The sequence below is a fragment of the Oncorhynchus gorbuscha genome, linkage group LG10 (genome assembly GCF_021184085.1).
Source record: "Oncorhynchus gorbuscha isolate QuinsamMale2020 ecotype Even-year linkage group LG10, OgorEven_v1.0, whole genome shotgun sequence".
In the NCBI taxonomy this organism is placed as follows: domain Eukaryota; kingdom Metazoa; phylum Chordata; class Actinopteri; order Salmoniformes; family Salmonidae; genus Oncorhynchus; species Oncorhynchus gorbuscha.
In genome coordinates this window covers 57,373,886-57,401,034 of record NC_060182.1, presented here as the reverse complement: position 1 = coordinate 57,401,034, position 27,149 = coordinate 57,373,886, and the positions used below count along the sequence as shown (strand labels likewise).

General features: G+C 43.6%; 2 protein-coding genes across 10 annotated transcripts in view; one reads left to right on the top strand and one right to left on the bottom strand.

Moving 5' to 3' along the window:
* Window positions 1–15,821, top strand: part of LOC124046269 (lysine-specific histone demethylase 1A-like) — a 35,434-nt gene extending 19,613 nt beyond the window's left edge. For all 8 annotated transcript variants that reach the window (XM_046366450.1, XM_046366444.1, XM_046366449.1 and 5 more), the window contains 8 exons: window positions 1,334–1,407; window positions 1,654–1,765; window positions 6,845–6,977; window positions 9,107–9,294; window positions 10,416–10,530; window positions 10,997–11,124; window positions 11,414–11,560; window positions 14,742–15,821. In XM_046366450.1, the coding sequence (XP_046222406.1) occupies window positions 1,334–1,407; window positions 1,654–1,765; window positions 6,845–6,977; window positions 9,107–9,294; window positions 10,416–10,530; window positions 10,997–11,124; window positions 11,414–11,560; window positions 14,742–14,927 (1,083 nt within the window). In that variant the 3' untranslated portion in view covers window positions 14,928–15,821. The remainder of the gene's footprint in view (window positions 1–1,333; window positions 1,408–1,653; window positions 1,766–6,844; window positions 6,978–9,106; window positions 9,295–10,415; window positions 10,531–10,996; window positions 11,125–11,413; window positions 11,561–14,741) is intronic.
* A 2,708-nt stretch (window positions 15,822–18,529) lies between these two features.
* LOC124046267 (leucine zipper protein 1-like) overlaps window positions 18,530–27,149 on the bottom strand; it is an 83,602-nt gene continuing 74,982 nt past the window's right edge. For both annotated transcript variants that reach the window (XM_046366439.1, XM_046366440.1), the window contains one exon: window positions 18,530–26,996. The gene's annotated coding sequence lies outside the window, so the exon portion shown is untranslated. The remainder of the gene's footprint in view (window positions 26,997–27,149) is intronic.

The window sequence follows — 27,149 nt, the reverse complement described above, 5'->3', positions numbered from 1 at the left end:
CTTCGGGATTTTGGCAATAGACTGTCTATTTCCCCAAAGTCAGATGAACTCGTGGATGTGTTTTTAAATTATTATTATTTTTATCTCTGCTTGCAGTTTGAAGGAAGTTGCTAACTAGTGCTAGTGCAATTGCTAACTAGCGGTCCACTAGCATGCTAGTAGATACCCATAGACCTGATAACTGTAGTTAGCATCGGCTCCCAAACTACCTCTAACTTCTTTCCTACTGGACACGGAGACATAAAAATGGTATTCACAAGTTCATCTGACTCTGGGGAAGTAGATTGCCAACATTCCGATGTGTCCCTATACGCCAAGGAGACAGAAGTGTACTTGAGACCATAGGGGCACATCCTAACTTGGACTTAAATCTAATTTTCACCAAGTTTCCCATTGACGTCAATGCACGACTAAGTGAAAATTCGATATAAGTAGAGCTAAGGATGTGCCTCAGAGACAAAAAATGGTAAACACGACGGTTTCTGCAGCATGTGTTTGAGTGGTCTAATGCTTTGCCTGTGTGTATCATTAAAGGCAGTACAGCATCACTTTCAGTGTAGATAAAGCTTCACCTCAAGTGTATTTTTGGGAAGCAAGTTTAAACACAGCTGCTGTCTGAACTCGAGTCGTCTTTTGGTCGACTGCCTCCTGAAAAGGCACTTCTAAGGCTTGACTTAGCCTGGTCTGTCTGGCTGGAAATGGTGTGTGTGTGGTGTGTGTGTGTGTGCGCACACACACACAGTGTGGCTAGAACAGGGTCGGGGAGGCCTTGGGAAGGTGGGTGTCAATGGCTGCAGGGGTAGGTGATGAAACCTGGACAGGGTGACTCAGTCCATTAAACTGAGTGGGCTGATGTCCTCCTTACTTTACTTTTAACCTTCTTGTGTGCACAAATAGATGTACTCCAGTGTTTCCCGTTCTATTGCTCAGGTTGGCCCCCATGTCTGAAACCAGTCGACTTCAAATGGTTTCCTGAATACTCCATTGGCGGCCTTTGTCTTGCCAAGAAAAATAAATGCGCTCTCTCCTTGTTTTGTACCTTTACCACTTTTTTCCGCAATTGGTAGTTAGTCTTGTCCCAATTGCTGCAACTCCCGTACTGACTGGAGAGGCGAAGGTCGAGCCATGCGTCCTCCAACACAACCCTGCCAAGCCGCACTGCTTCTTGACACACTACTCGCTTAACACAGAAGCCAGCCGCAACAATGTACAACTGCCGACCGAAGTTAGCTTGCAGGTGCCCGGCCCGCCTACATGGAGTCGCGAGAGCGCGATGAGACGACGAGGCCCCATGTCTCAGTGTTCAACTCATTTCTCTTCCCCTCTCCTGTAGGAGTATGATGAGCTGGTGGAGTCGCAGGTCAAACTGGAGGAGAAGCTACAGGAACTGGAGGCCAACCCACCCAGGTAACACTTGAACACCTTCGCTCCACTGTAAAGGGCTGCTGTTGTGCTATTCTTTAAGCATGTGGGTGTGCTCTAGCCTGGGTGCCAGTCTGTCTCGGCTCTTTCTTATGGAATTGTCATGGTAATGTTTAGCTTGTCAATGACAATGGAGTAGGCAAAAGTACAAACAGATCTGGGACCAGGCTAGATGTACTCGCATCCGTCTGTTCTTTTTTTTTTTTACACCCTCTGCCGATCTCTCCACAGTGACGTGTACTTATCGTCCCGGGACAGGCAGATCCTTGACTGGCACTTTGCCAACTTGGAATTTGCCAATGCCACGTCCCTCTCTACTCTCTCACTCAAGCACTGGGACCAGGTACACTCACTCACTCATTACTCACTTAGGTCCAGTATGTAGCTTTGTAGTTGATCTGACCAAATTCACATAGAATGTGAGTTCTATATCTATCATCCTCAATGAAAGCCATTCTGATATGTGGTGGATCCATTCTATGTGTAATACTTCTATGTTTCTCATCCTTAAGTTTCGCCTTTGCGTCTTGCTTTCGGTTTTGTACACCAGCTTCAAATAGCTGAAAAATATTATTTTTGGTTATTGATAGTACTTAGACCCATTTGACTTTTTACATATTTTATGTTACAGCCTTGTTCTAAAATGGATTAAATTGTGTGTTGTTTTTTTTTCCTTTGTCAATCTACACAGAATACCCAATAATGACAAAGCAAAATCAGTTTGTAGAAATTATAGCAAAAATATCACATTTGCATAATTATTCAGACTATTTACTCAGTACTTTGTTGAAGAACGTTTGGCAGTGATTACAGCCTTGAGTCTTCTTGAGTATGACGCTACACTCTTGGCACACCTGTATCAAGGACTCCGTGGACCTGAGCATTCTGGAGCAGGTTTTCATCAACGACCGCTCTGTAATTTGCTCTGTTCATCTTTCCCTCGATCCTGACTAGTCTCCCAGTCCCTGCTGCTGAAAAACATCCCCACAGCATGCTGCCAGGTCTCCTCCAGACGGGAAGCTTGGCATTCAGGCCAAAGAGTTCAGTCTTTGTTTCATCAGACCAGGGAATCTTGTTTCTCACGGTCTGAGAGTCCTTTACGTGCCTTTTGGCAAACCCCAAGTGGCCTGTCATATGCCTTTTACTGAGGATTGGCTTTTGTCTGGTCACTCTACCATAAAGGCCTTATTGGTGGAGTGCTGCTGAGATGGTTGTCCTTCTGGAAGGTTCTCCGATCTCCACAGAGGAACTCTGGAGCTCTGTCAGTGACCCATCGGGTTCTTGGTCACCTCCCTGACCAAGGCCCTTCTCCCCCGATTGCTCAGTTCGGCTGGGCGGCCAACTCTAGGAAAAGTCGTTTGGTGGTTCCAAACTTCTTCCATTTAAGAATGGAGGCCACTGTGTTCTTGGGGACCTTCAATGGTGCAGAAATGTTTTGGTACCCTTCCCCAGATCTGCGCCTAGGCACAATCCTATCTCGGAGCTCTACGGACAATTCCTTCGACCTCATGGCTTGGTTTTTGCTTAAACGTGCACTTTCAACTGTGGAGCCGTATATAGACTGTATCCAGGCTGTATCACTACCGTTTGTGAATGGGAGTCCCATAGGGCACAATTTAGCCCGGTGTCGTCCGGGTTTGGCTGGTTTAGGCCATCATTGTAAATAAGAATTAGTTCTTAACCGACTTGCCTAGTTAAATATGATTCTTAGCAACCAGGTAATGGTAGATTGATTTGTATATATTGCTGTGATGGTCATGGAATTTTGGATAATGGTTGTTTTTTTGTCAGCCAAATGACCACGGTTACCCTAAGAACCATTTGAAAAGCAAAAAAAATGTAGATTTTCTCTTCCGCTCCTGACTGCATGTGCAGAAACGTGATGATCTATGTTTACTAGCCAAGCTGACAGCTAGCAAAGGGAATAGCTACATCAAGTCAGTGTTCCCTGTTTTTGGAAAGCGATTTGGGTGCATGCAATTCATGATACTTGTTTGCCACAACATATTGCTGAAAGAAGGGGCAACAAAGTTTCATCACGTTGTGAGGAGTCCATGTTACCGCTGAAACGGACTCATGTGCACTTGACTGAAGCCATCCAGGCATTCAAAAAGACATCTGTTTGTTCTACAACACACAATTCTTAAACTGTCTAGTTTGGTCTCTCCTTATATTGATTGTTAGATGATAACCAGGCTTACTTTTTTATTTTACTGTTTATCAAATCAAAATGGATTTGTCACATGGGCCAAATACAACTGGATTTAACCTTACTATAAAATGCTTACATAGAAGCTCTTAAACAACAGCAGAATTGAAGAAATACGAGTTCATAAAATATTTACTCAATCAACTAAAAGAAGACACTTAAATGTTGTAAGTAACACAATATAATAACAATAACGAGGCTATATACAGGGGCTACTGGTACTGAGTCAATATGCAGGGGTAGAGGTTAGTCGAGGTAATTTGTACATATAGGTAGGGGTAAAGTGACTGCATTAAAAATAATATATTTTACAATTATTTATTACAAAAAACACAAGGAAGGGGGTAACATTAACGTATTAGAACATGAAGGACAAAGAATACAGCATCAATAATAGACAGTGCGCAGCGGTGTTAAAAACAAAGGGGGGGTGTCAATGTAAATTGTTCAGCAGTCTTATGGCTTGGGGGTAGAAGCAGTTAAGGAGCCTTTTGCACTTGCCATGCAGTAGCGGAGCGAAAAGTCTGATTTGGGTGACCGGAATCTTTGACAATTTTTGGGGGTCCTCGATGACCGGAAGCTTGACCCCAGTGATGTACTGGGCTGTACACACTACCCTCTGTAGTGCCTTACGGTCGGATGCTGAGCAGTTGTCATACCAGGTGGTGATGAAACCGCGCCAACCCTACCACTTTTGTCGTCAGCAAAGTTAATGATGGTGTTGGGAGTCGTGCTTGGCCATGCAGTCGTGGTTGAACAGGGAATACAGGAAGGGACTAGGCACGCACCCTTGAAGGGCCCCAGTCTTGAGGCTCAGCATGGCAGATGTGTTGTTGCCTACCCTTACCACCTGTAGGCGGCCCGTCAGGAAGTCCAGGATCCAGTTGCAGAGGGAGGTGTTTAGTTCCAGGGTCCTTAGTTTAGTGGGCACTATGGTGTTGAACACTGAGCTGTAGTCAATGTATAGCATTCTCACATAGGTGTTCCTTCTGTCCAGGTGGAAAAGGGCAGTGTGGAGTGTGGTTGTGTCATTGGTGGATCTGTTGGGGCAGTATGCAAATTTGAGTGGATCTAGGTTTTCCGGGACGATGGTGTTGATGTGAGCCGTGACCAGCCTTTTCAAAGCACTTCCTGGCAATGGACGTGAGTGCCATGGGGCAGTAGTCATTTAGGCAGGTTACCTTCGCTTGGGACTATGGTCGTCTGCTTGAAACATGTTATTACGGACTCGTGTCAGGGAGAGGTTGAAAATGTCATTGACGACACTTGCCAGTTGGTCTGGTAAACTTGCCACGTCCTGGTAATCTGTCTGGCCCCGCGGCCTTGTTAATGTTGGTTGGGTTTCCCTTTGTAGTCTGTAATGGTTTGCAAGCCCTGCCACATCCGATGAGCGTCGCAGCCGGTGTAGTAGGATTCAAACCTAGTCCTTTATTGATACTTTGACTGTTCGTCTGAGGGCATAGCGGGATTTCTAATTAGTGTCCCGCTCCTTGAATGCGGCAGCTTTAGCCTTTAGCTCGGTGCGGATGTTGCCTGTAATCCATGGCTTCTGGTTGGGATATGGTCATTGTGGGGACGACGTTGTCCATACACTTGTTTTAGTCGGTGACTGAGGTGGTATACTCCTCAATGCCATTGGCTGAATCCTGGGACACATTCCAGTCTGTGTGGGCAAGACAGTCCTGTAGTGTACATTCCACGTCATCTGACCACTTCTGTAATGTGCGAGTCACTGGTACTTCCTGCTTTCATAAGCATCATGGTCAGATTTTCCAAATGGAAGCTGGGGGAGAGCTTTGTATCCATCTCTATGTGTGGACTAAAGGTGGTCTAGAGTTTATTTTCCTCTGGTTGCACATGTGACATGCTGGTCGAAAATTAGGTAGAACGGATATAAATTGCATTATAGTCCCCGGCCACTAGGAGTGCCGCCTCTGGATTAGTGTTTGTTTATGGCCGTATACAGCTTGTTGAGTGTAGTCTTAGTGTCAGCATCGGTTTGTGATGGTAAATAGACGGCTACGAAAAATATAGTTGACTCTCTGGGTTAATAGTGTATAGCTCGAGACTTTAATATTAGACATCGTGTACCGGCTGTTATTGACAAATATACACACATCCCTCGTCTTACCAGACATAGCAGCTCTGTCCTGCCGATGCATGGAAAAGCTTTATAATATCCGTGTCGTCGTTCAGCCACGACTCTGTGAAACATAAGATATTACATAATGCCCTGTTTGGTAGGACGGTCTCGATCGTAGATCATCCAGTGATAACCATCTGTTCTGTTGGCCAACGTGCAGAGGCGGATTAATTCTCACAAGGCACCCCGGCCTCCGCCACCCCTCTATTTCAGTCTTTTCTTCATGCAAAGGATGGGGATTTGGGCCTGGTCTCTGGGAAGCGGTATGTCTTTTACGCCAGACTCATTAAATAAAAAAAATCTTTGTCCAGTTCGAGGAGAGTAATCGCTGATCTGATGTCCAGAAGCTCTTTTCTGTCACAGAGACAGTGGCAGCAACATTGTGTACAAAATAAGTTAGAAACAAACAAATAGCACAGCTGGTTAGGAGCCCGTCAAACGGCAGCCATCCCCTTCTGCACCTTTTGTTTTAAGTAAAGTTTGTCGCCTTAAAGTTGATAAATACATTTTATCTATTCTTTTTTCATGAGCTTCATCCATAATCATCGGTTACACGATTTATACAATTACCGTTCTAGCCCTATATATTGCGCCTTTATGATTTCTTCCTGGAGTACATGGACTTTCCCTTCCCTAAACCAATCCATCTTGTCCTGGCAATTCTCTCTCCTATTATGCACATCCATACTAGATCCGATTTCAAACACGTACTATACACGGCTATTAGACACCAGATCTTGTTGAATTCATTCCTTTCAAACCACCAAGGTTTTAGTCCCCCGTAAACTGCAAGTACCCTTCTAAGCCCTTGTAAACCAATCAATCAAATGTCTTTTTATGAACCCCCTTTTTTTCATCATCAGTTGTCACAAAGAAAGGGCTTTACAGATGCCTAGCCTAAAATAATTTTTAAAATGCCGAGGCAGAAACCACAAATAATAAGCCAGACATTCACTTTCTGAGTGTTTTAAAATGTATCGATTTGTTGTGCTGTTTTCTCCTTGTCCCCCTGTAAACCATATATAACCCACATTTTGTGTTCTCCCTCCCTTTTTTTTTCTCCTGTCCAGGACGACGACTTTGAGTTCACAGGCAGCCACCTGACAGTGAGGAATGGCTACTCCTGTGTCCCCGTGGCTCTGGCCGAGGGCCTGGACATCAAACTGAACACGGCGGTGCGTCAGGTCCGATACACCGCCTCTGGTAAGTTTACAGGATATTTGTGGGTAGCTGCGCTTATGCTCGTTTGTCAATCTGTGTCTTTTTTCTTTTGTGTTGTCTGTTTGGGTGTGTCAGTCGGTGTATTCCTTTGTTCATGTGTTACCTGTTTAACACACACTAACGTGTGTGTGGTGGGGAACCTGTGTGTGCAGGGCCAAATGAATGCAGGGACTTACCAGGGCTGAAGCCCCTGGGCCAAGGTCTGTGGGAGGCCCAAGAGGCAAACAATTATAACATTGATGAAATGCAGTGCATTCGGAAAGTATTCAGAACCCTTCACTTTACACATTTTGTTACGTAACAGCCTTATTCTAAAATGAATTAAGTAGTTGTTTCCCTGCTCAATCTACACACAATACCCCATAAATGACAAGTCAAAGGCTTTTCCCCCCAATTTTTTTCTCTCCAAGTGGTTAAAAAAAGGTTTAGAAAAAACCTGATTTACATTTAAGTAAATATTCAGACCCTTTTACTCGGTACTATGTTGAAGCACCTTTTTGGCAGCGATTACAGCTTCATGTCTTCTTGGGTATGACACTTCAAGCTCGGCACACCTGTATTTTGGCAGTTTCTCCCATCCTCCGCCGATCCGCTCAGGCACTGTCATGTTGGATGGGGAGCGTCGCTGCACAGCTAATTTTCGGTCTCTCTAGAGGTGTTCATGTCCGAGCTCTTGCTGTGTCAGTCAAGGATATTCAGAGACTTGTCCCAAAGCCACTCCAGCATTGTTTTAGCTGTGTGCTTAGGGTCGTTGTCCTGTTGAAAGGTGAACCTTCACCCCAGTCTGAGATCCTGAGCACTCTGGAGCAGGTTTTCATCAAGGATCTCACAGTACTTTACTCCATATTTCCTTCGATCCTGACAAGTTTCCCAGTCCCAGCTGCTGTTAAACATCCCCACAGCTTGACGCTGCCACCACCATGCTTCACTGTAGGGATGGTTCCTGGTTTCGTCCAGACGTGACACTTGGCAGAGTTCATGCCAGAGTTCAATCTTGGTTTCATCAAACCAAGAATCATGTTTCTAATCGTCTGAGTCCTTTAGGTTCCTTTTGGCAAACTCCAAGCGGGCTGTCATGTCTTACTGAGTGAGCTCTGTCTGGCCACTCTACCATAAAGGCCTGTTTGGTGGAGTGCTGCAGAGATGCTTGTCCTTCTGGAAGGTTCTCCCATCTCCACAGAGGAACTCTGGAGCTCTGTCAGAGTGACCATCGGGTTCTTGGTCACCTCCCTCAGTTTGGCCTGGCAGCCAGCTCTAGGCAGAGTCTTGGTGGTTCTAAACTTCTTTAATTTAAAAATGGAGGCCACAGTGTTCTTGGACCATTTTTTTTTTTAATGCGCTGAAACTTCTTGGTACCCTCCGTCAGATCTGTTTCTCGACACTCCTGTCTCCGAGCTCTACGGACAATTCCTTCGACCTCATTGCTTGATTATTTATTTTTTGCTCTGACATGTACTGTCAACTGTGGGACCTTTTTAAAAATGTTATATAGACCGGTGTGTGCCTGTCCAATCAATTGAATTTACCACAGGCGGACTTGAAGTTGTAGAAACATCTCAAACATGGTCAATAGGATCAGGATGCACCTGAACTCAATTTTGAGTCTCATAACAAAGGGTCTGAATACTTAAGGTATTTCTGCTTTTTATATGTTTTTATATGAATGCACACACTGAACAAAAATATATAAATACAACATGTTAAGTGTTGGTTTCATGAGCTGAAATAACAGATTGTAGAAATGTAACATCCCTGTTATTGAGTATTTCTCCTTTGCCAAGATAATCCACTGACCTGACAGGTGTGGTATATCAAGAAACTCATTAAGCGGCATGATTGGTGCACCTTGTGCTTGGGACAATAAAAGGTCACTCTAAAATGTGCAGTTTTGACACAACACACGAATGTCTCAGGTTTTGAGGGAGCATGCAACTGGAATGCCTACTGTGGAAATTTCCACCGGAGCTGTTGCCAGATAATTGAATGTTAATTTCTCTATCATAAGCCTCCTAACTTCATCTCAGAGAATTTGTCAGTACAGAATTTGTCAGGGGGGGGCCCTGTGTGTGTTGTAGTTTGACTAATTGCATGTGTGTCTCTCGGATCTCCAGGCTGTGAGGTGATTGCGGTGAACACGCGCTCGACCACTCAGACATTCATTTACAAGTGTGACGCAGTTCTGTGCACCCTACCCCTGGGTGTCATGAAGCAACAGCCCCCTGCCGTACAGTTTGTTCCCCCCCTGCCCGAATGGAAGACCTCTGCTATCCAGAGGATGGGCTTTGGCAACCTCAACAAGGTACGGAACACCCCTCCTCTTGACTTTGCCACACTTATTTTAGGTGTTTATCCATGTGGATTGAGATGAATGTAAGACTTGAGTCTTGCTGCTGTACGATGTAAAAAAACAAACAAACAAAAAAGCCTCTTTGCTCACTTGTTAGTAAACAACTAGGAAGCAAAGTAAATTCATAGAGATATTTCCCGCTGTCAAGACATGTATTTCACTCATTCACTCACCCTGTCAATTCATTAGCATCCTGAGGCACCACTTTGCATCCAGCATGAATCAGCCCAGGTGTTTTGTACATACACAGTGCAAAAAAACAAGGTTACCTCTCTCTCCAAAATATAATTTTATCCTGGTTTATGTCAGCCCTGGGAGGGAGAGTTGGGGAGTGTGTACGGGTGAGTGAGTGAGTGAGGGTTTTGTCACTGTTAGTAATCAGATCAGAATCCAATCTCCACTTTCTCCCTCCCTCTTTTCTCACTAAGCCCCAATGTGCATCATCTACTGCAGAGTTTCTATCTCCTAATTCGGCTGCAGCAGAAAATGCTGCATCATTATGCAATGTGGGACCTGTTTGTGGTGCCTCGTGGCCACCAGAGGGAGCGCTGCCTCTGGATACAATTGAATAGAGCCTAAACTCCAACCTTTGTATCAGCAAAACACCCTAATGACAGCATTTTGTAAGATGAAAATATTTTTGTGTGAAGTGGGTCTTAAACAAATTAGACGAATATAGAACAGTCGGTTGGAACCATAGAACCGCTATCTAATTTTGTGTTTAGTGCAATGATGAAATGCAGTCGCTCAGGCTTCTCACATTTGGTCAAGTTCCATCTTTCCCTCGGGTGTCTCTTATGAAACCGTTCTCTTCTGATTGGTCCGACTCTTCAGGGTTCTTTCCATATAGTGAGCCATGCCAGATCACTAGCATCATCAGAAAGGCCCAGAGCTCAGAATTCCTCCCAGTCTCCATGCTCCGACCTGTTTTGTTACCTCGCCACAGGCCATCAAACCAGACTTATTGCCCAACTCCACACTTTGCCTGGGAAATTGCCCTGACTAGATTAGTATGTGTTTTTGGTGTGTGTTGAATCACTCATGCTGATATTGTGTGTCCCTCCCATCACTAGGTGGTGCTGTGCTTTGACCGTGTCTTCTGGGACCCTAGTGTGAACCTGTTTGGCCATGTGGGCAGCACGACAGCCAGCAGGGGAGAACTCTTCCTCTTCTGGAACCTCTACAAAGGTGAGCATAGTGAACCAGGCGATTCTCTCAACACTGTGGCAATTGGGACCTTTCTCAATCAAATGTAGTTTAAAAAGCCCTTTTTACAACGGCAGTTGTTTTAAGTGCTTTACAGATACCCAGCCTGAAACTCCCAAAGAGTAAGCAATGAAGAAGCACAGTGGCTTGGGGGAAAACTCCTGTTTTCTTAGATTCAAATGTCTGTCCATTCATCTCCTTCATTGCACTGATCTGAAAAAACTGACCAGGTGAAAAGGTGGCCTAATGATGATCTTCTTCCACCATGTAGTTTTCAATTGTCAAGTTGTCCACAGTGCAGATAAAAGGGAGGACACAAGGAGAGGCTGGATTTGTAAGCAATTGAGATCGAGACGTGGTGGCATTTTGGATGAAGTCACCCATTTTGACTTGGGCAGTATTTCATTCACCTATGCCTCTTGAGGTTCATCAATGTGTTCCCCCCCAGCCCCCATACTGCTGGCACTGATGGCAGGAGAGGCTGCTGGCATCATGGAGAACATCAGTGATGATGTCATCGTCGGACGCTGCCTCGCCATCCTCAAAGGCATCTTTGGAAGCAGTGCAGTACCGCAGGTATGTGCGAATTGGCTTTCTTTGGACATAGAAATAGAATTACACTCGATATGGCTGCTGGTCCACCCATCACGGAATGTTGACTTGAATCAGAATTTTTGTTCTAGTTATGTTTCTATGAGTCCTCTCAAACCACCAGTCAAATACGTCATGAAAAAAGGCGTCATGTAAGCTAATCGTATGTAGTTATTCATGTTGATTAGCTTTGGAACGGTTTAGTATTTACCAACCATATTTACTGGAATCTGATATTTGCATGGAGACTCACCGCTGTTTGTTGTCACGGCAGCCCAAGGAAACGGTGGTGACTCGTTGGCGTGCCGACCCCTGGGCGCGGGGCTCCTACTCGTACGTGGCGGCCGGTTCCTCTGGTAACGACTATGACCTCATGGCCCAGCCCATCACCCCTGGCCCCGCCATACCCGGAGCGTCACAGGTAACACATCTGACCACTGTGATACATTACGAGACAGTTTCTCGGATAGACATTAAACTCCTGGGTCCTGGGTCAATAAGCATGCTGTGGAGAATCTCCTTAAAGTGCTTTCTGGTCCAGGACTAGTCTAAGTCTGTGCCTGGGAAACGGTACTCTATACACTACATATTAGGGATTAACACCGGTAACCAGGATCCTGGGACCACTTCACATTTCCACAAAAAATGCTATGACAAGACCTGGGGGCCGGGGGGGGATTCCCCCAATGTCGCACTAATGCAATTCCACAACACGCGCAGCAGCAAATCGACCAAAAACGTCACGGCACCCCACCCCAAACAGGTTATCCCACGGAAGCCTTCAGCCTAATGTAGTTATTTCACACACAGTTGTCATGAATTCAAAGCACACGCATCATTGACTGCACACGCGACCTGAATGCAGTTCTCATTAGAACTGAAAATTCTATCCTTTTCCAACCCAATCCCAGTGAGCTGAAGTCTGAGCCATAGTCCGACATCACAAAAATGTAATGTGCCTTCAAAGTATTCACACCCCTTTTTCAACATTTTTGCTGTGTTACAGCCTGAATTTAAAATGGATTAAACTGATATGTTTTGTCACGGGCCTACACACAATACCCAGTAATGTCAGTGGAATTTGAACTTTTTTTTTTACCAATTTCAGCATTTCATTAATAAATGTCTGGAGGCAACTATTTAACCCCCAAAGTTCAAGACAACAAATGAGCTTAACAAGCCAGATAAGTTTAATGGGCTCTGTGTGCAATAAATATGTTTAACATGATTATTGAATGACTACCTCATCTTTGTACCCCACACATAAAAATTATTATGTAGGTCCCTCAGTCAAGCAGTGAATTTCAAACACAGATTCAACCACAAAGACCAGGGAGGTTTTCCATTGCCTTGCAAAGGGCAGACATTGAATATCTCTTTGAGCATGGTGAAGTTATTAATTACACTTTGAATGGTGTATCAATACACCCAGTCACTACAAAGATACAGGCGTCCTTCCTAACTCAGTTGCCGGAGAGGAAAGAAACCGTTCAGCGATTTCACTCTGAAGCCAAAGGTGACTTTAAAACAGTTGCAGAGTTTAATGGCTGTGATTGATAGGAAAAAAACTAAGGATGGATCAACATTGTAGTTACTTCACAATACTAACCCATTTGAGTGAAACAAAGGAACCTGTACAGAATATGAATATTCTGAAACATGCATCCTGTTTGCCACAAGGCACTAAAGTAATACTGCAAAAAATGTGGTAAAGCAATTAACTTTATTTCCTGAATGCAAAGTGTTATGTTTGGGGCAAATCCAATACAACACATTACTCAGTACCACTCTCTCCATCATGTTGTGGGTATTGCTTGTGATTGTTAAGGACTGAGGAGTTATTCAGGTTTTAAAAAAATGTAATGGTGCTAAGCACAGGCAAAATCCAAGAGGAAAACTTGGTTCTGTCTGTTTTCCACCAGACACTGAGATGAATTCATATGTCAGCAGGACAATAACCTAAAACACAAGGCCAAATCTACACTGGAGTTGCTTACCAAGAAGACATTGAATGATCCTGAGTGGCCTAGTTAGTCTGCTTGAAAAGCTATGGCAAGACTTGTAAATGGTTGTCTAGCAACGATCAACAATCAATTTGACAGAGCTTGAAGAATTTTGAAAATATTATGTGCAAAGCTCTTAGACTTTATCCAGAAAGCCTGTAATCGCTGCCGAAGGGGATTCTAACATGTATTGACTCAGAAGTGTGAATAGTTACTTTATTTATTTATGTTTTTCATTTTCAATACATTTGCTAATATTTCTAAAAGCATGTTTTCACTTTGTCATTATCGGGTGTTGCGTGAGAAGTTGAGTGGAGAAAGTCTAGGGCTATGAATGCTTTCTGAAGGCACTGTATTAATTTAAACTAGTGTTGAGGACAACGTGGCGGATGTGGGCGGCAGCAGAGTGAGGAGACAACAGCCTTTGGGCATAGAAAAAGTGCAGAGAGAAACTATTTAGTTATGAACTGAAGGATAAATATTGGAGTAAAGTAGGCTAATGCAATTGAAGGCATGTATCAAATTATTCCTTATACTGAAATTCCCAAAGTCCTATAAAAATATTTAAAGCAATAGTTTTGTGTGTGTGGTCTCCTAGATGATCATTTCGGCACCGTTTTGATTGGGACAGTGCCATCGCGCTGCTTTGAGACAATCGTGGGGGACTCTAGATAAATCAATCCATGTCAGTTTAGTTTTCACTGCATCTCTGTTTGGATATTCGGTAACAATTAGGCTAGGGAGGTGAGCGCTAATGATCACATTTTCTAGTTTGATCATATGTTAACTGATCAGAACATTTTGCTATCATGTTATACAAGTGGATTTTGTTCTTCAGCGTGTCCTACTCATGACCAAAAGCCTGTGACTTCTCTGATAATCAATCAATGTTTATGTATTTTTTTTTTTGTATCACTGAATCGGTGTAGATGTGGTTAATTGATCTCTGACTGGACGGGTGGAAGTGGTAGCTTATTTGTTTGCTCATCTATCGTCCCAATCTGACTGAAACCCAAAATCTTGACTCCTGTCTCGCATGAAAAGTCCTTACTTTGTTCTGTATGATCAAAGCACGTCTCACCTGTGTATGTCAAAATACTGCTGTAACATTTCATCCGCTTCTCTGCTCTGTCTCATGCTGCTGCTGCCCATAATATGAGCGCTTCGGTAGGGAAAGTTTGATCAACAAATATCAGAACAGAGTTGGTCACCGTTAAGATGCGTTACCTTGATATTTAAACAATTTCCTTATAAACAAAGACGATAACACCCCCCGCCCCCATCTGAATCATTAAACGGCCCGTTGCTCTAAGCCAATGAGAATGTTGAATATTACCACACGCTAGAAAGTCGCTCTGCACATTTCATGCATTTTTTTGGCCAATCCCATTCACTAAACCACCAGAGCATGTGTGCAAATCTCATCCTCCTTAGCCAACCCACAATTATTTGACCAAACCGAGTGGTTCCCGACAGATGTTTTAGGGTCGTTCTGATGTTGACACACTAATTGACGGGAACACTCAAATTTATGTTTGGGATGATGAGTTTGACGTTTTGATGGTTTTGTTTTTTTTCCTCTCCCCAACTTTTTCGCAGCCTGTCCCTCGTCTGTTCTTCGCTGGGGAGCACACTATCCGGAATTACCCGGCCACGGTGCATGGTGCCCTGCTCAGCGGCCTGCGAGAGGCGGGACGCATCGCAGACCAGTTCCTGGGCGCCATGTACACACTCCCCCGACAGGCCACGCCCACCACCGCCCTTCAGCCCTCCCCCAGCGTCTAGACCCCTTTCCCTTTACAATGTCCTTCCATGTTCAAGTGATGTCAGTGACTCCTGTTAACAAAGACTCTTTAGATGTAAAGAATGTGCCTGTGTTTTTGTTTTAACTCCACCAATGCTAATATATGGACAGAACAGTGAAACCCCAATGTACATTCCCAAAGGACGAGCCAGCACCAGCACATTACTTAGCCTGTTCTTGTCCCCTTAATATGACCACATCCACCACCACCTCAAAGTCAACGCTGTGAGTCCTCATAGCTGATGCAGCTAGGTGGAACCTTCAATGGAAGTCTCAGATGGTTCAGTCTCCCTTCTGTCTCTGCTAGCTAACCTCCATGCTGCTAGAAGGTGATCAGTCATGGATGAGGGTAGGAATTGGCCTATTTGGATGGACCAGGGTCTACTATGAGCAAGGTAGCCCGTTCCTACCCCAGTAGGATGACACTAGGGTCATAGTTGACCTTGTTCCAGTGATAAAGATGGATGGGCTGAAGAGGAGGAACAACAGAGGGCAGCCGATCAAACGCTGCTCCCTACCTACTGTACTTGTAAAGGGCAGGTGTGCTGCGCTATCTAGCAACACAATTGCACTCACTCCCATTGAAACGCTAGTTGCTGCAATGTTGTAGCCTACAAGTGCATTGTATTGATTATTTTAAGGCTACTGTCGTTAATGTTAGTTGTATGTCTCCTGCTGAAGAGGATCTGTACCATGTAGGGTTGGAGTAAAGACAAGTTTGTATTGAAATGCAAAAAGATACATACTATGATTGAGTGAGAAATTCTAGTTGTGAATGTTTCTTAATTATTTTAACAGCTAGTTTTGTTGTCATTACATACATACTTTAAAAAAAGTCATTTGGGTATAAAAATAAATACATCTTGCCATTTGTGTCAAGATAACTAGTTTCTTATTGAACAAGTTAAGATGGTATCTGTATTGTTTCATTCAGGTTTCATCCCTAGTTAACACAATCCAGGTGGAGACAATCTCTCCTTTCTCCTGAAGTGTACACTCGTCCACTACCCACAAATCTAAAAGCATTGGATTGTAGGCATGGGCTTGTGGGAGTTTCTGCCATATTTATACCAGTAATTTCCTTTTAAAATCAATATAGGGACGTGAACATGTGCAGACTTTGGGAGGAAGGAGAGATAATTGGGACTCCCCACTAGCCACACATCTCTGACCTGGGTGGCCACAGTGTTTTATGTAGTGTTGACTCTGTCCTCTTCCTGACCATTGGCCTGCTCCCTGGAGTGTGTGGTGGCTGTGACAGGCTTTGCCAGCTTACGCCATTGTAGGGGTCTGATGGACCAATGGAAAAATTGCACTGGGAAGTTTGGGAACATAGCTCAATGCCAATATCTCTATATTAGAGGGATTTTTCCTGTGCATAGAACTGTGGACCACAGCGGTTTGACTTAACTATAGTAACTTTGGTTGGAAATGTATTGAAATAGCTCTCAAGGTTGGCACTGGGTTATTTCCATGTGTGGTTTACCATGGGGCTCAGGGTGGCTGGTGGGCTTTGTATTATCTATACACACACTGTTTCCATTGGAGTTCGGAACTTTCTTCTCCTATGGGCAGGTGTATGTCTCCCTGCTTGCGAGATATGTCACACAAAGCTTTGAAGGAGGCTGCCTTCAGCGTGTCTGAACAAATCTCCAACACCCGTGTGACTCACACAGCAGCCTGGAAATGTACCCAGACTCTTGTCACGTGACAGTTCCAAGAATCAGCTAGAGGTATCAAACTCATTCCATGGGGGACCTAATTTTTTTTCATTTTAATTAAGACCTCGACAACCATGTGAGGGTGGTTCCTTGCTAATTCAGTGACCTTAATTCCAAGTACATAGGAGTGAAAACCCGCAGACATTCGGACCTCCATGGAATGAGTTTGACACGTGGCCTACACTATTGATACTCAAACCCAAGTCAGGATGATAGAATTGATGGAAAAGCCTTAGATCACATTGTAGTAGATGCCAAAAGGCAGGTACTAACATGTTGCAAGAGTCATGTAAGCTTACGTTCATTTTAGTTCTGGAACCACTTGAAACACCAGCCACATCCGCATAACCTGTTTTAACAATTTAGCGATATTTACTAAATTATACTGCCATGGTTTTCAAATTCAAAATTTGGTGGTTGAAATGGAGTTCTCTTTCTCCGTACCAACTTGCATAATTACCATTTTGCATAGTGATTTATTTGCATGCTTGACTTCACACATACTATTTAGGTCACCCATGCCAGTATACTCATAGGAAAACCTGCTCAGAAATTCACAAGTCCCTCCCTACGACATGACCTTTTGAGAAATGATGACCTTGAATGAGACCTTTTAACCCCTAGATCCATATCCATAAAGCATATAAGTAGGAGTGATTATCTAGGATCAGGTTGGCCTTTCAGATCCAAATTGATACGATTATATCGACAGGTGGAGTCCTGATCAGCAATCCTACTCAGATTTTGCGGATACGGGTCTTGATTTAGGGCTAGATTCAATCCGTAGCACTAAAGATCCGCGCGATTGAAATTTAAAGGCAATGTTCCCTCGTTCGCTAAGACTGCATTTACTGTAAACACTTCATATGGCGAATTCAATGGGAATTTACCTTTAAAAATTCAATCGCACCACAGATTGAATCGAGGCCTTAACTTACTCGGTGGTCCCCCGGAACCTTTGTTGTATTGTGACCCACTTTTCCAGAGCAATCAATGGCTTAATTCACACTCAGGTTATTTTTTATTTATTTTTATTTTACCTTTATTTAACTAGGCAAGTCAGTTAAGAACAAATTCTTATTTTCAATGACGGCCTAGGAACAGTGGGTTAACTGCCTGTTCAGTGGCAGAAAGACATTTGTACCTTGTCAGCTCGGGGGTTTGAACTTGCAACCTTCCAGTTACTAGACCAACGCTCTAACCACTAGGCTACCCTGCCGCCCCAGATTCAAGAAATATATAGAAATATATGCTATCACAACTTGTGTCAAATGCACTCATTTGGATAGCCCAGATTGCGCATACTATCACATGTTGATAAGCAACTGCTGGTTAGGGTTAAGTTCATGGTTAGGACACGATTAAAGGTGAGTAGAGAGTTGAAATGTTACTGACAGTCCATCTGTAGATGCGCTGCAGACCATTCAAATAAAGTACCACCCATTAGTCTCAGCTAGGCCAACCCATCAAGTTTGCAGCCGACGTGACTAAGACCTGCTTGATGCAAGACCGTCGGGGAACAATCCTAGCCTTCTCACAGCCAGGCAGTGCTGTTTAATAGCAAGGTGAGTGTGCTGACTGGGCATTCCACAAGGGTTTGTGGTTTCCACGTCGTCAAAAGCCTCTCTTTAGCCAAGTCTCAATTGCAGGTGATATAAAAGCAATGGAATTGCTGCTCTCGCCCAAAACGCACTCGCGTGCAGTGCACTCGCACGTGCTAGGGAGCGGCGCTGTCAAATCCAAGCATGCAGAGGCCTCGAAACAAAAATGAAAAAACACTGTCGAGTGGACTTTTACACTTTCCCGTAACACAGAGGCATACACAGTACAGGTGCAAAGTATAGTCGACACGGACACAAAAACAAGGTTACAAACAAGTTGCTTTTTTTATTTGATTGGAATACATAGTCCGCTGTACAGTTGGCAGCTTTGAGAGACCTACATGCAGGAGTGCGGGAAGGTTAAACATGCACAAATGTATTATTACTCGAGGACAGAAAAGCATCCCGCACTGTATTGCTGTGTATTACCGGCACAGAAAAGCTTGGCGCAGCGACGCCCAGAATAACCTTTTTGATCTGATTTCATAACGTACATTTCTCTCTTCATTACAACGTTCAGTCCCCCCCCCTCCCATTTCAGAAGCATTGCTATCCATCTATAAACACACTGCAATATAAAAACATGACTTCCAACCCCCCCTAGTTGATTTTACAGGCGAAATTCCCCTGTGTGTGTGGGAGTGGGTGTGTGTTGGAGAATCTCCAGTTCTTCATAAGTATGTGTGTGTCTTGAGGCCTAAACATATTTTTCTTTGGCAGCATTTGCAAACAGCACACAAGATGAACAAACCCTGAATTTATGGGGGGGGGGGCAGAGTAGCAAAAAACCTGGACCGACTGAATGATTCCTGAACCGCTAATAAAACAGGACGCCACATGGCAAATGACTTAAGACTGTTGACTCCTAGCAGACCCACTCCTGATAAAATGTACATTACTCTCATTCTTCAATGACTATGACACAAGGCTGGCTTCTGACATGTCTCTCTCCTCTTGCCATCTCATAGCTCAAGGTCATGAGACATCTCTCGCACTAAAACAAAAAGGGGAAAGTACTCTCCAGGAATGCATTAATGAGAAAGATGCATACAGTATCTAGCAAAAATGAAATCCTTACAATCAAAGAGGACAAATACTAAATATATTTCAATAAGGCCCACTTTACAAAATTACAAGATTTTCTTAAATAAAATCTCTGATACAGCATCCAAAATAAGACATCTTTCGTTTTTACAAAACTGACACAAAAATACATGGGCGGAAAACAAAAGAAAAACCCTCAAATTGAATATTTCCCCTTATTTCAGCACAAATAGTCGGAGAGACAGGGTATCCATCTTGGAAAACACTGGCGCTGCCTCACGGGACTGTAAAATGGAAACACTTTGGAATGATTTTGGCACAATGTTAGAAGGCAAAGACACGGATGTGATCGAGTGCCATGCCTCACAAAATCATCAAAATTTGTTTTTTTTTAGAAATGAAGGACTCCATAATAATTTGTACAATAACAGTCTACAACTCCTCACGCTATCGGACGAGTTGTTGCTTTCAATCAATTTCAATATGGCCGGTGCAAAAAAACAAACACACACACCCTTTGATGACCATACATTCAGCAAAGAAAAATAATCACAAAGAGTGGAATAAAATTGTCAGGGACACGCGCAAAAGTGACTTTTGACAAAAGGGGGCTTACTTATGTAGGGTCTTAAGTTAAGTGCTGGTTAAGTGCAGATTACCGTTTCTGAAGTCCATTGACACCATGAACCCTCCAATTACAAAGGAGGCCTTTGAGGACCAATGCCAACTCATTCCAAAGAGCCATTTCCGGTCTCTTAGCCTCCCTCCGTTAAGTACATTCTCTCCGCTACTTTGTAAGAGAGGAAAAAACAATGACGTGTAAATAACAGATGTTTATACACCAGGAAGTTACAGAATGAGGAGAGTTAACCGTTCTGTTCTCATCTCAAAATGGTGGGAGGTTCTTCCTGTCTAAACCTAGTCTTTCTCCTATCATACCTAATCGGACAATCTCCATACAGCAGACAAAATATCTGTGATACTCACTATACCCAAACAGAGACATCTGGAGACTTCAGAACCATTGCCCTTTTGAAATCCTGCAATGCCTTATTTTCAATTCCAGCTGCGTGTGGTGCCTGGAAAGACTCCAAAACATTCGTTAATACCCAGTTTACATTTGAGGACGTTCTGTGGTAAGGGGTCCTGATGACACATCCTCTTCCCCAAATCAGAGCTCCTCAACACACATCCACTCCTCTTGCTAACCCTTAGATGGGCATAGCGAGGCCAGTCAGCAGTGGAAGTTATGGTAACGTTACAGTGAAGTGTTCATGTACACAGGGGCCGTGGGGGGGGGGTTTAGCCTTGCCCTTTAAAAACTTATTTCTTTGAAGCCCATCTCTGGGACAACCCTTGGAGAGCACATTAAACCTATGGTTTCCGACAGCTGCTGTCATCCTGGGGACCCCCCCCCCCCCTGTATGGCGGGGGAAGGGGTGCTGGCCTTGCATCATAGGATTAATGATATGATGATACCCGACCCAGGGCGACGTACGTCTATGACCGTTGATGTGCATGTGTTCTGGGCTCAACTTTGACACGGAGCTCCGAAATCCGTACCTTCTTAAAAAGGAGCTCAAGCTCAATTTAACCTACGGTACTATCAAAATATCCCCAGTGAGTGATTTGCATCGAGAGTCTGCACAGACACTTTAATATGAGCATTATACATAAATCCCTTGGCTATGATGGACAACAACCACTAGCATGTGGATTTTGGCACATCAGAGCGGGCCAGTTTTGACTGGACACCCATCGACTGCCTCTGTTTCGGGCTAGTGCTGGACGCTGCCAAATCGTCTCGATTTCCCCCCCCAGTATTTATAACCCTCCAAAGTCAAAGGGAAAGACGCGATTAGCTCCAGCCTTGACCTTTGACCTTTCGGTTACCCGGGAGCTGTATATCAGTGTCTGCTGGCAAGCTTTGGCAGCCTGTAAAACGGCTCTCAGAACTAGCATTGCTTATCACGGGCGTTAAGAATCAAGGCATTCTTGAGGTAGGGGAAGGAGGAGAGAAAGGAGGGGAAACTGGAACCACTGTACTCTTCCCTTCTCAGAACCACTGTGCAGGACAGAAGTGACAAGGTCGGAAATACAGATTTGGAACGAGTGGCCGGCTGGCGGTCGTCATGCTGGTAACCGAGGAGGACTGGTCGCGGGGCCAAGTCGTCACGTAGCCCTTGGCACATCAGCCCAGGGCTTCTGAACAGCATCAAGCGGTGTGCGTTTGCACTAAACACATGTTCTCAGACGGGCCAGTAGCCGTGTAAGGGACCACATGGCAACACTAACGCTTTATGATGCTGAGCTGAGCCGGAGCCCTTCTAACAGGCGAATGGAAAGGGCAGAACATTTTGGGCAGCGAACATTTGTTTATGGGTCCCAAAACAAAACTTTTCAATTCAAAAGATTGGAAGTTCTTGGTATTTTCTGGAAAATGTTCTTCTATAAAATATTCTCTCCAAATGTAAAAATCTTTGCAAATGTGTAATGAGCATTCATTATACTTGTCCACACAATAACCAGTAGACAAACCTTGACTAAAACTTCCTCTCATAATTCTAGACCAGGATTATCACACACACAGCATTGACAGTAAGTGGAGGAATAATTATTTAAAAAAGGTAAACACGTAAATTGCTAGATAGCAGGAGGAGGGTAATTGCACCTCCAATTTCCACAGGGTTAGAGGAATACAAGGTGGTGATTTCAGGGTCGAGGTGTCATTATTTTTGTATTCTGTGTGATGACTTCTTCCATTTCCCATTCTCAATACGCTATGAAATCTAAAACGGCCTGTAAATGATAGGTCCCCATCACCAAACTGCAAAGTTCACAATGAAAAATAGGTATATGCATTTTGTAGTAAATAATTTATAAATATGAAAGCTACAGTGAAAATGCTGGTTGGCTTGTACTATACAGGTAAAGCTAAACTACAACAACTGACCGGTATCATGGGGAAACTCCTACCTCTCTGGTCAATCTCGCATAGGAAACTTGAGATCTGACTGGTGAGACCTCTAAGAGAACTAGTGAACAAGCTGGCCGTAGAACGATACAAACCGTATTAACACCTGTATTACCCCATTCTGGATCCAACGTCCTAGTCATCGCATGGCGTAATAATACAGTGACTCTCCAATAGGATCGAAGGGGGGAGATTAATTAGCTCTTTTGCTTTACAATGACAGCCAAGCCAACAAGCAAAGGTCATTCTCAGGTTCAGCTGCCATTCCTGAAGCGATATGGTACCCCTCCTACCAGAGTTTGTAGTTAGGAGTTTAGAGTTCACAGAGTATTGCCTGTATGAATATTGCAGTGTGTATATGTAAGAGTATATCAGACCTCAAAACTAGGCTGGTGGTATTTCTATGGCACCCCCTTGATTTCTAGGTTTCTGGCCAGAGTGACACCAAACCCTCCCTTATCCAGCAACAAAAAGTCCAGTTTTAATATTAAAACAAAATACATTTCTATAGAAAAAACAAAAAAACAAGTTGAGTTGAGACGATTCGCACTGCGAACCCAGTCGCGTACATTTGGATTGATTGTTCCTTGTGGATATTGGACAACACGAGCCCAATGCCTAACTTCCTGTGCTGGATTGGCTGTTCACAGCAGCACTGCAGAGTTTACAGCTAGATCCAGGTCAGCAGTTCCAGTCAGAGCCTCCATTCTGTGTCCAGTCCAGGGAGGGAGGTGTGCTGAAGCAAAGAACCCTAGGAATAGTAGTCCTCCTCCAGATGACTAATATTCAGTATATGCCCCCCCCCAAGCTAAAACAAAAGGGGTGGACCTTCTTTTCTGCCATTTGCCCAAACAGACAATCCGCTCTATTCCACAATTCCAGTTGGGGGGTGATGGTGAGCAACAGGGAGTGAATGACTGAGAAACAAAATGAAGCACAATTTGAAGGTTTGATCAAAGTCCTTGGCTACCAACTTCCGTAATGTTTAGGTACTGGTGTTGAAGATGATATGTTGTATGCAGCCTATAAGAAAATAAGAATGTGCATCTACGACAGGGTCCTTATCTTTGTTGTTCTTAAAGCAGAGGGCATGCAGGAGGCACACAACTTCAAAATGCTCCTCTTATACAGTACGTAGAAACATGCAAACCTCCGCAAAGCCCTACATTCAAACCTCTTTTAGGCCGACATTATGCATTCCCTGGGACGATAGTCATGTTTGTGGGTTAAAAATGGCTTTAGGTGTGCGTGTGTGCGCAATGTGCAAAATAAAACCCTGCAAAAATGCTATGGTTGTCGGTAAAGAACGACCAATAGTCGGTCGGGACAATATTTTGTGCCGATATTAGCCTTTCCTATTCTATCGGCGCAGCCGGTTTCCCCTTTAAAGCCTCAGCGCACTTGCCTCTCATGTGAAACCCCTGCAAGCCGGCACCGCCCATTGCTAGTTAGCATGTCCCCAAGGAACCTCAAGACATGCTCATTTCAAAGCTGATTGTCACCAAAAATTGGGTTAATAATTCACTGCTAAATGACTACATGAGTGACCAGTGGTTTCTTCTCTCGAACTGCCTGGCTACATGAGTCCTGAGTGGTGTATTTTCTCTTAAAAAGGTGCTACACCTCGAATTTCTCCCAAGTTGGAAGCTAGGTCAATTGCAACAGCACTCGGCCGCATTCAAAATAAATCTCCCCCTCCCCAGCATCCCATTTCCCCATAACAAGGTGGAGGCTCACACTTTACTTCTCACACCTTTAACTTTTGGTTTTCGTCCACCAGCTGGAAAATATATATTTTTTTTGTTTTTGAAAAGATATTTCACAGCGATTTAGATGGTACAATGACTCCCTACACCAGTGGTCACCAACCGGTCGATTGCGAGCGACTGGTTGATCTCCAAGCATTTCTAGTCAATCACCAAACATTTCTGTAAAAAAAACAATGATAAAGCCTTGCGTTCCTATTTGTATTTTTTTATCGCTTTCTCGCTGTTGACGGTAAGTTTACCTGATTCAGCAGCCCTAGCGATGGGAAGGCAAATTAATCCCATTTTGAACCACTTCATGTGTCTGAAAGTAGAACGCCGACCTACCCGGCAGGCCCAGAAAGCAATTCAAGTGCACCTATAGGCCTACCAATGTCCAATCAGATAGCTCAGATCACTGCACTGTTTCCCTGAGCAAGAGACTGTAAAAAGAAGCAAAGTTGATACTGTGAGATTTCAAAAAAACATTTAAAACCATGGACTAGAGAGACTCAACAAATACATCAAAGAGTTTCTGTTTTATGAGTAAGTTCATGTTTAAGTTGCTATTCAGCACTGTCAACACACTGTTCAACACCTTTTATAAGCCATAAAATGCACTTTCTCCCTGCTGCTGCAATAAATGAGTACAGCAAAGCTTGCGTTGTTATTAGTAGTGGCTTGTCTTTTTTAATATCAAGGAATATTTCATTTTCTCTGGCAACATGAAATATTGCATGAAGCAGAAATAATGCAGTGCGACTTGAGTTTCACCATCAGATGGAAGACTGTGTCCCATTTTCACAGCAGAGGGAGGGAGAGCGAAGGGACGGTGAGTCGGGTGAGGGTCAACCTCACCGCTGCTCGCTCCCTCCTCAGACTGACCAATAGATCCAGGCAATCAGTCCAGTAAAAAAAAAAGTATGCTCACTCAGCCTCTCAAGTAATACGACAAATGATCTATTACCAGTGTGATCATATACCTATAATTCCAAAATGAGAAGAACAACATTGGCACGGCAATTCAAGCATAGTCCATATGCAGTGATAATGTATTGGGCCTATAGCCTACTGCACAAACCTCATTGCTACATAACCATTTTTAATTGGTTAATGTTGCATAGGCGCAAGATTTTTTAAAGTCATGTTAAAAAAAAAGAGCGGTAGAGCTCGGCTTGCATTTTTTACTCAAGGTGAAAAGGTTGGTGACCACTGCCCTACACTGTTAAGTGCTTGTTTTCTCACAAACTGAAATTGAGTGAACAGTGTATAATTTTAACAACCAGTAAATGACGGAGTGACTTCTACATTGTCCGATTGACCCCTTTTCCACTAGATAACATAGCCACAAAGTCAAAACAGCTTTCCCATTTTGACAACAGATGCAGCTCTGGCGGGAGAAATCACTAGGCGAATATCACAGCCAATCACAACACTGGCAGATAAGTAATACTGTGAAACACTTTCATTCCACTCTATTATGAACATTTTCTGTAATTACAATGCAACAATTCAGAAAAATCCTATGTGTAGCACCTTTAAAGAGGCAGCGGACATCTTTATAAAAGAAGACAATAGGCTACTTCTTTTAACATTTTGTTGATCACTAGGCCTAACAGGGTTTGGTAGACTACTTTCTAAATGGAATGTGTTACAGTTACCTGTCCAACATTGTAATCAGTAACAATATGATGACTTTTGGATTTACTTCCCTCTTAAGAGGCATTCGAAGAAGACAAAAAGGATCCATCAAACACATTTGGTGTGTCGTCACAGTGGTCTCTGACTTCTGGTCAGACTCCCTCAAGTGGAACAAACTTAACACTTGCACCTTTTTTCAATGATTCATAGAATATCATTGAAAAAACAGAATGGTATCACTATGTATGTTTTTCCCACAAACATCATTTCTGAATTTAAAAGTAATCAAGTTTACTATCCAACCCTGGGGCTAACATGGTCTCAAATGGAAGGGAAACAGATTGTCATCTGTAGACCCATAGATCATTGAAATGAGCCCAAATTAGTTCAAAAGCTGAATGCATGCAGTCTTATTGGGTATGATTTGACCTGTATCGTGAGTATGCAAGCCTATGCCATCTTGATTTACCCAGTTTATCAAGAGATTAAGCATTCAAAACTGACTACTATTATGTTATGTAGATAGATTTTTACAAGTACAATTGATTGTATAATTGATTTATGGCTGTCTCTGGGAATTTATCAAAATGCTCAAATTTAATTATATTAATTATCGGCATAAAACATTGTCCATCGGCCTCCTTGACCTCCAAAAATCAGTATAGGCCCTTAAACCCATATTGGTCGTTCTCTTGTTGTCAGTATAAAGCAAATGCATGGTCTAAGCGCTCACCAAATTAAGTTTGAATAAATCAAAGATCAGAGTAGATTTATTTTTAATCCAAGTAATTCGCTCCCCGTTTCTGGTCACATGGGTCCATCCTTTGTGCAGCTCCGCTGGGAAGTTCCAAAGTGAGGTCTTGTAACGGTCCACTCCGAAAGACAACAAATCCTTCCTTCCTGTGTCTCTCCTCTTCTCCCCCCCCCCCCACACACACACCTCTAGGCCCAGTCACCCAAGTGATCATCTCTCCCTTGTCGAGTCTGAGGAATACATTATAATACATCTGGTAGGAGAAGATGCGGAAGAGGATAGATACATTCACTGGTGGTGAGGTCCACACCAGAGCGATACTGTATATGGGCATATTATAATACAACAGATGTTGTGTCTGTGCAAATGGAAGGGTGCGGTTGAAGGTTTCAGAGGGCGGCAATCTTGTTTTTGCACTCCGAGAAGCATGGGTAGGTGCTGGACAGGGACTTGAGAGTTGTTATTCTTCTGTATGGCTGTGACTGCTGTTGCTCGGGGATTTAGATATGCTTGATACAGTACATTTCTCCTTGTTGAGGGGCTCCAAACAGTTTGGGGGCATGGAGAGCTCTGGGAAAAAAAGAGTGCACAAGTCGTATACTAAGAGAGGGCTGGGCGGCGTCATTCGAGTAAGAGTAAAACTTATACTTCCTTTGATTAAAGTAGGAAGTGCAGTCAAGCAGTCACTAGTGGCTCAGTCTGGAGTCACATTTATATCCTCTG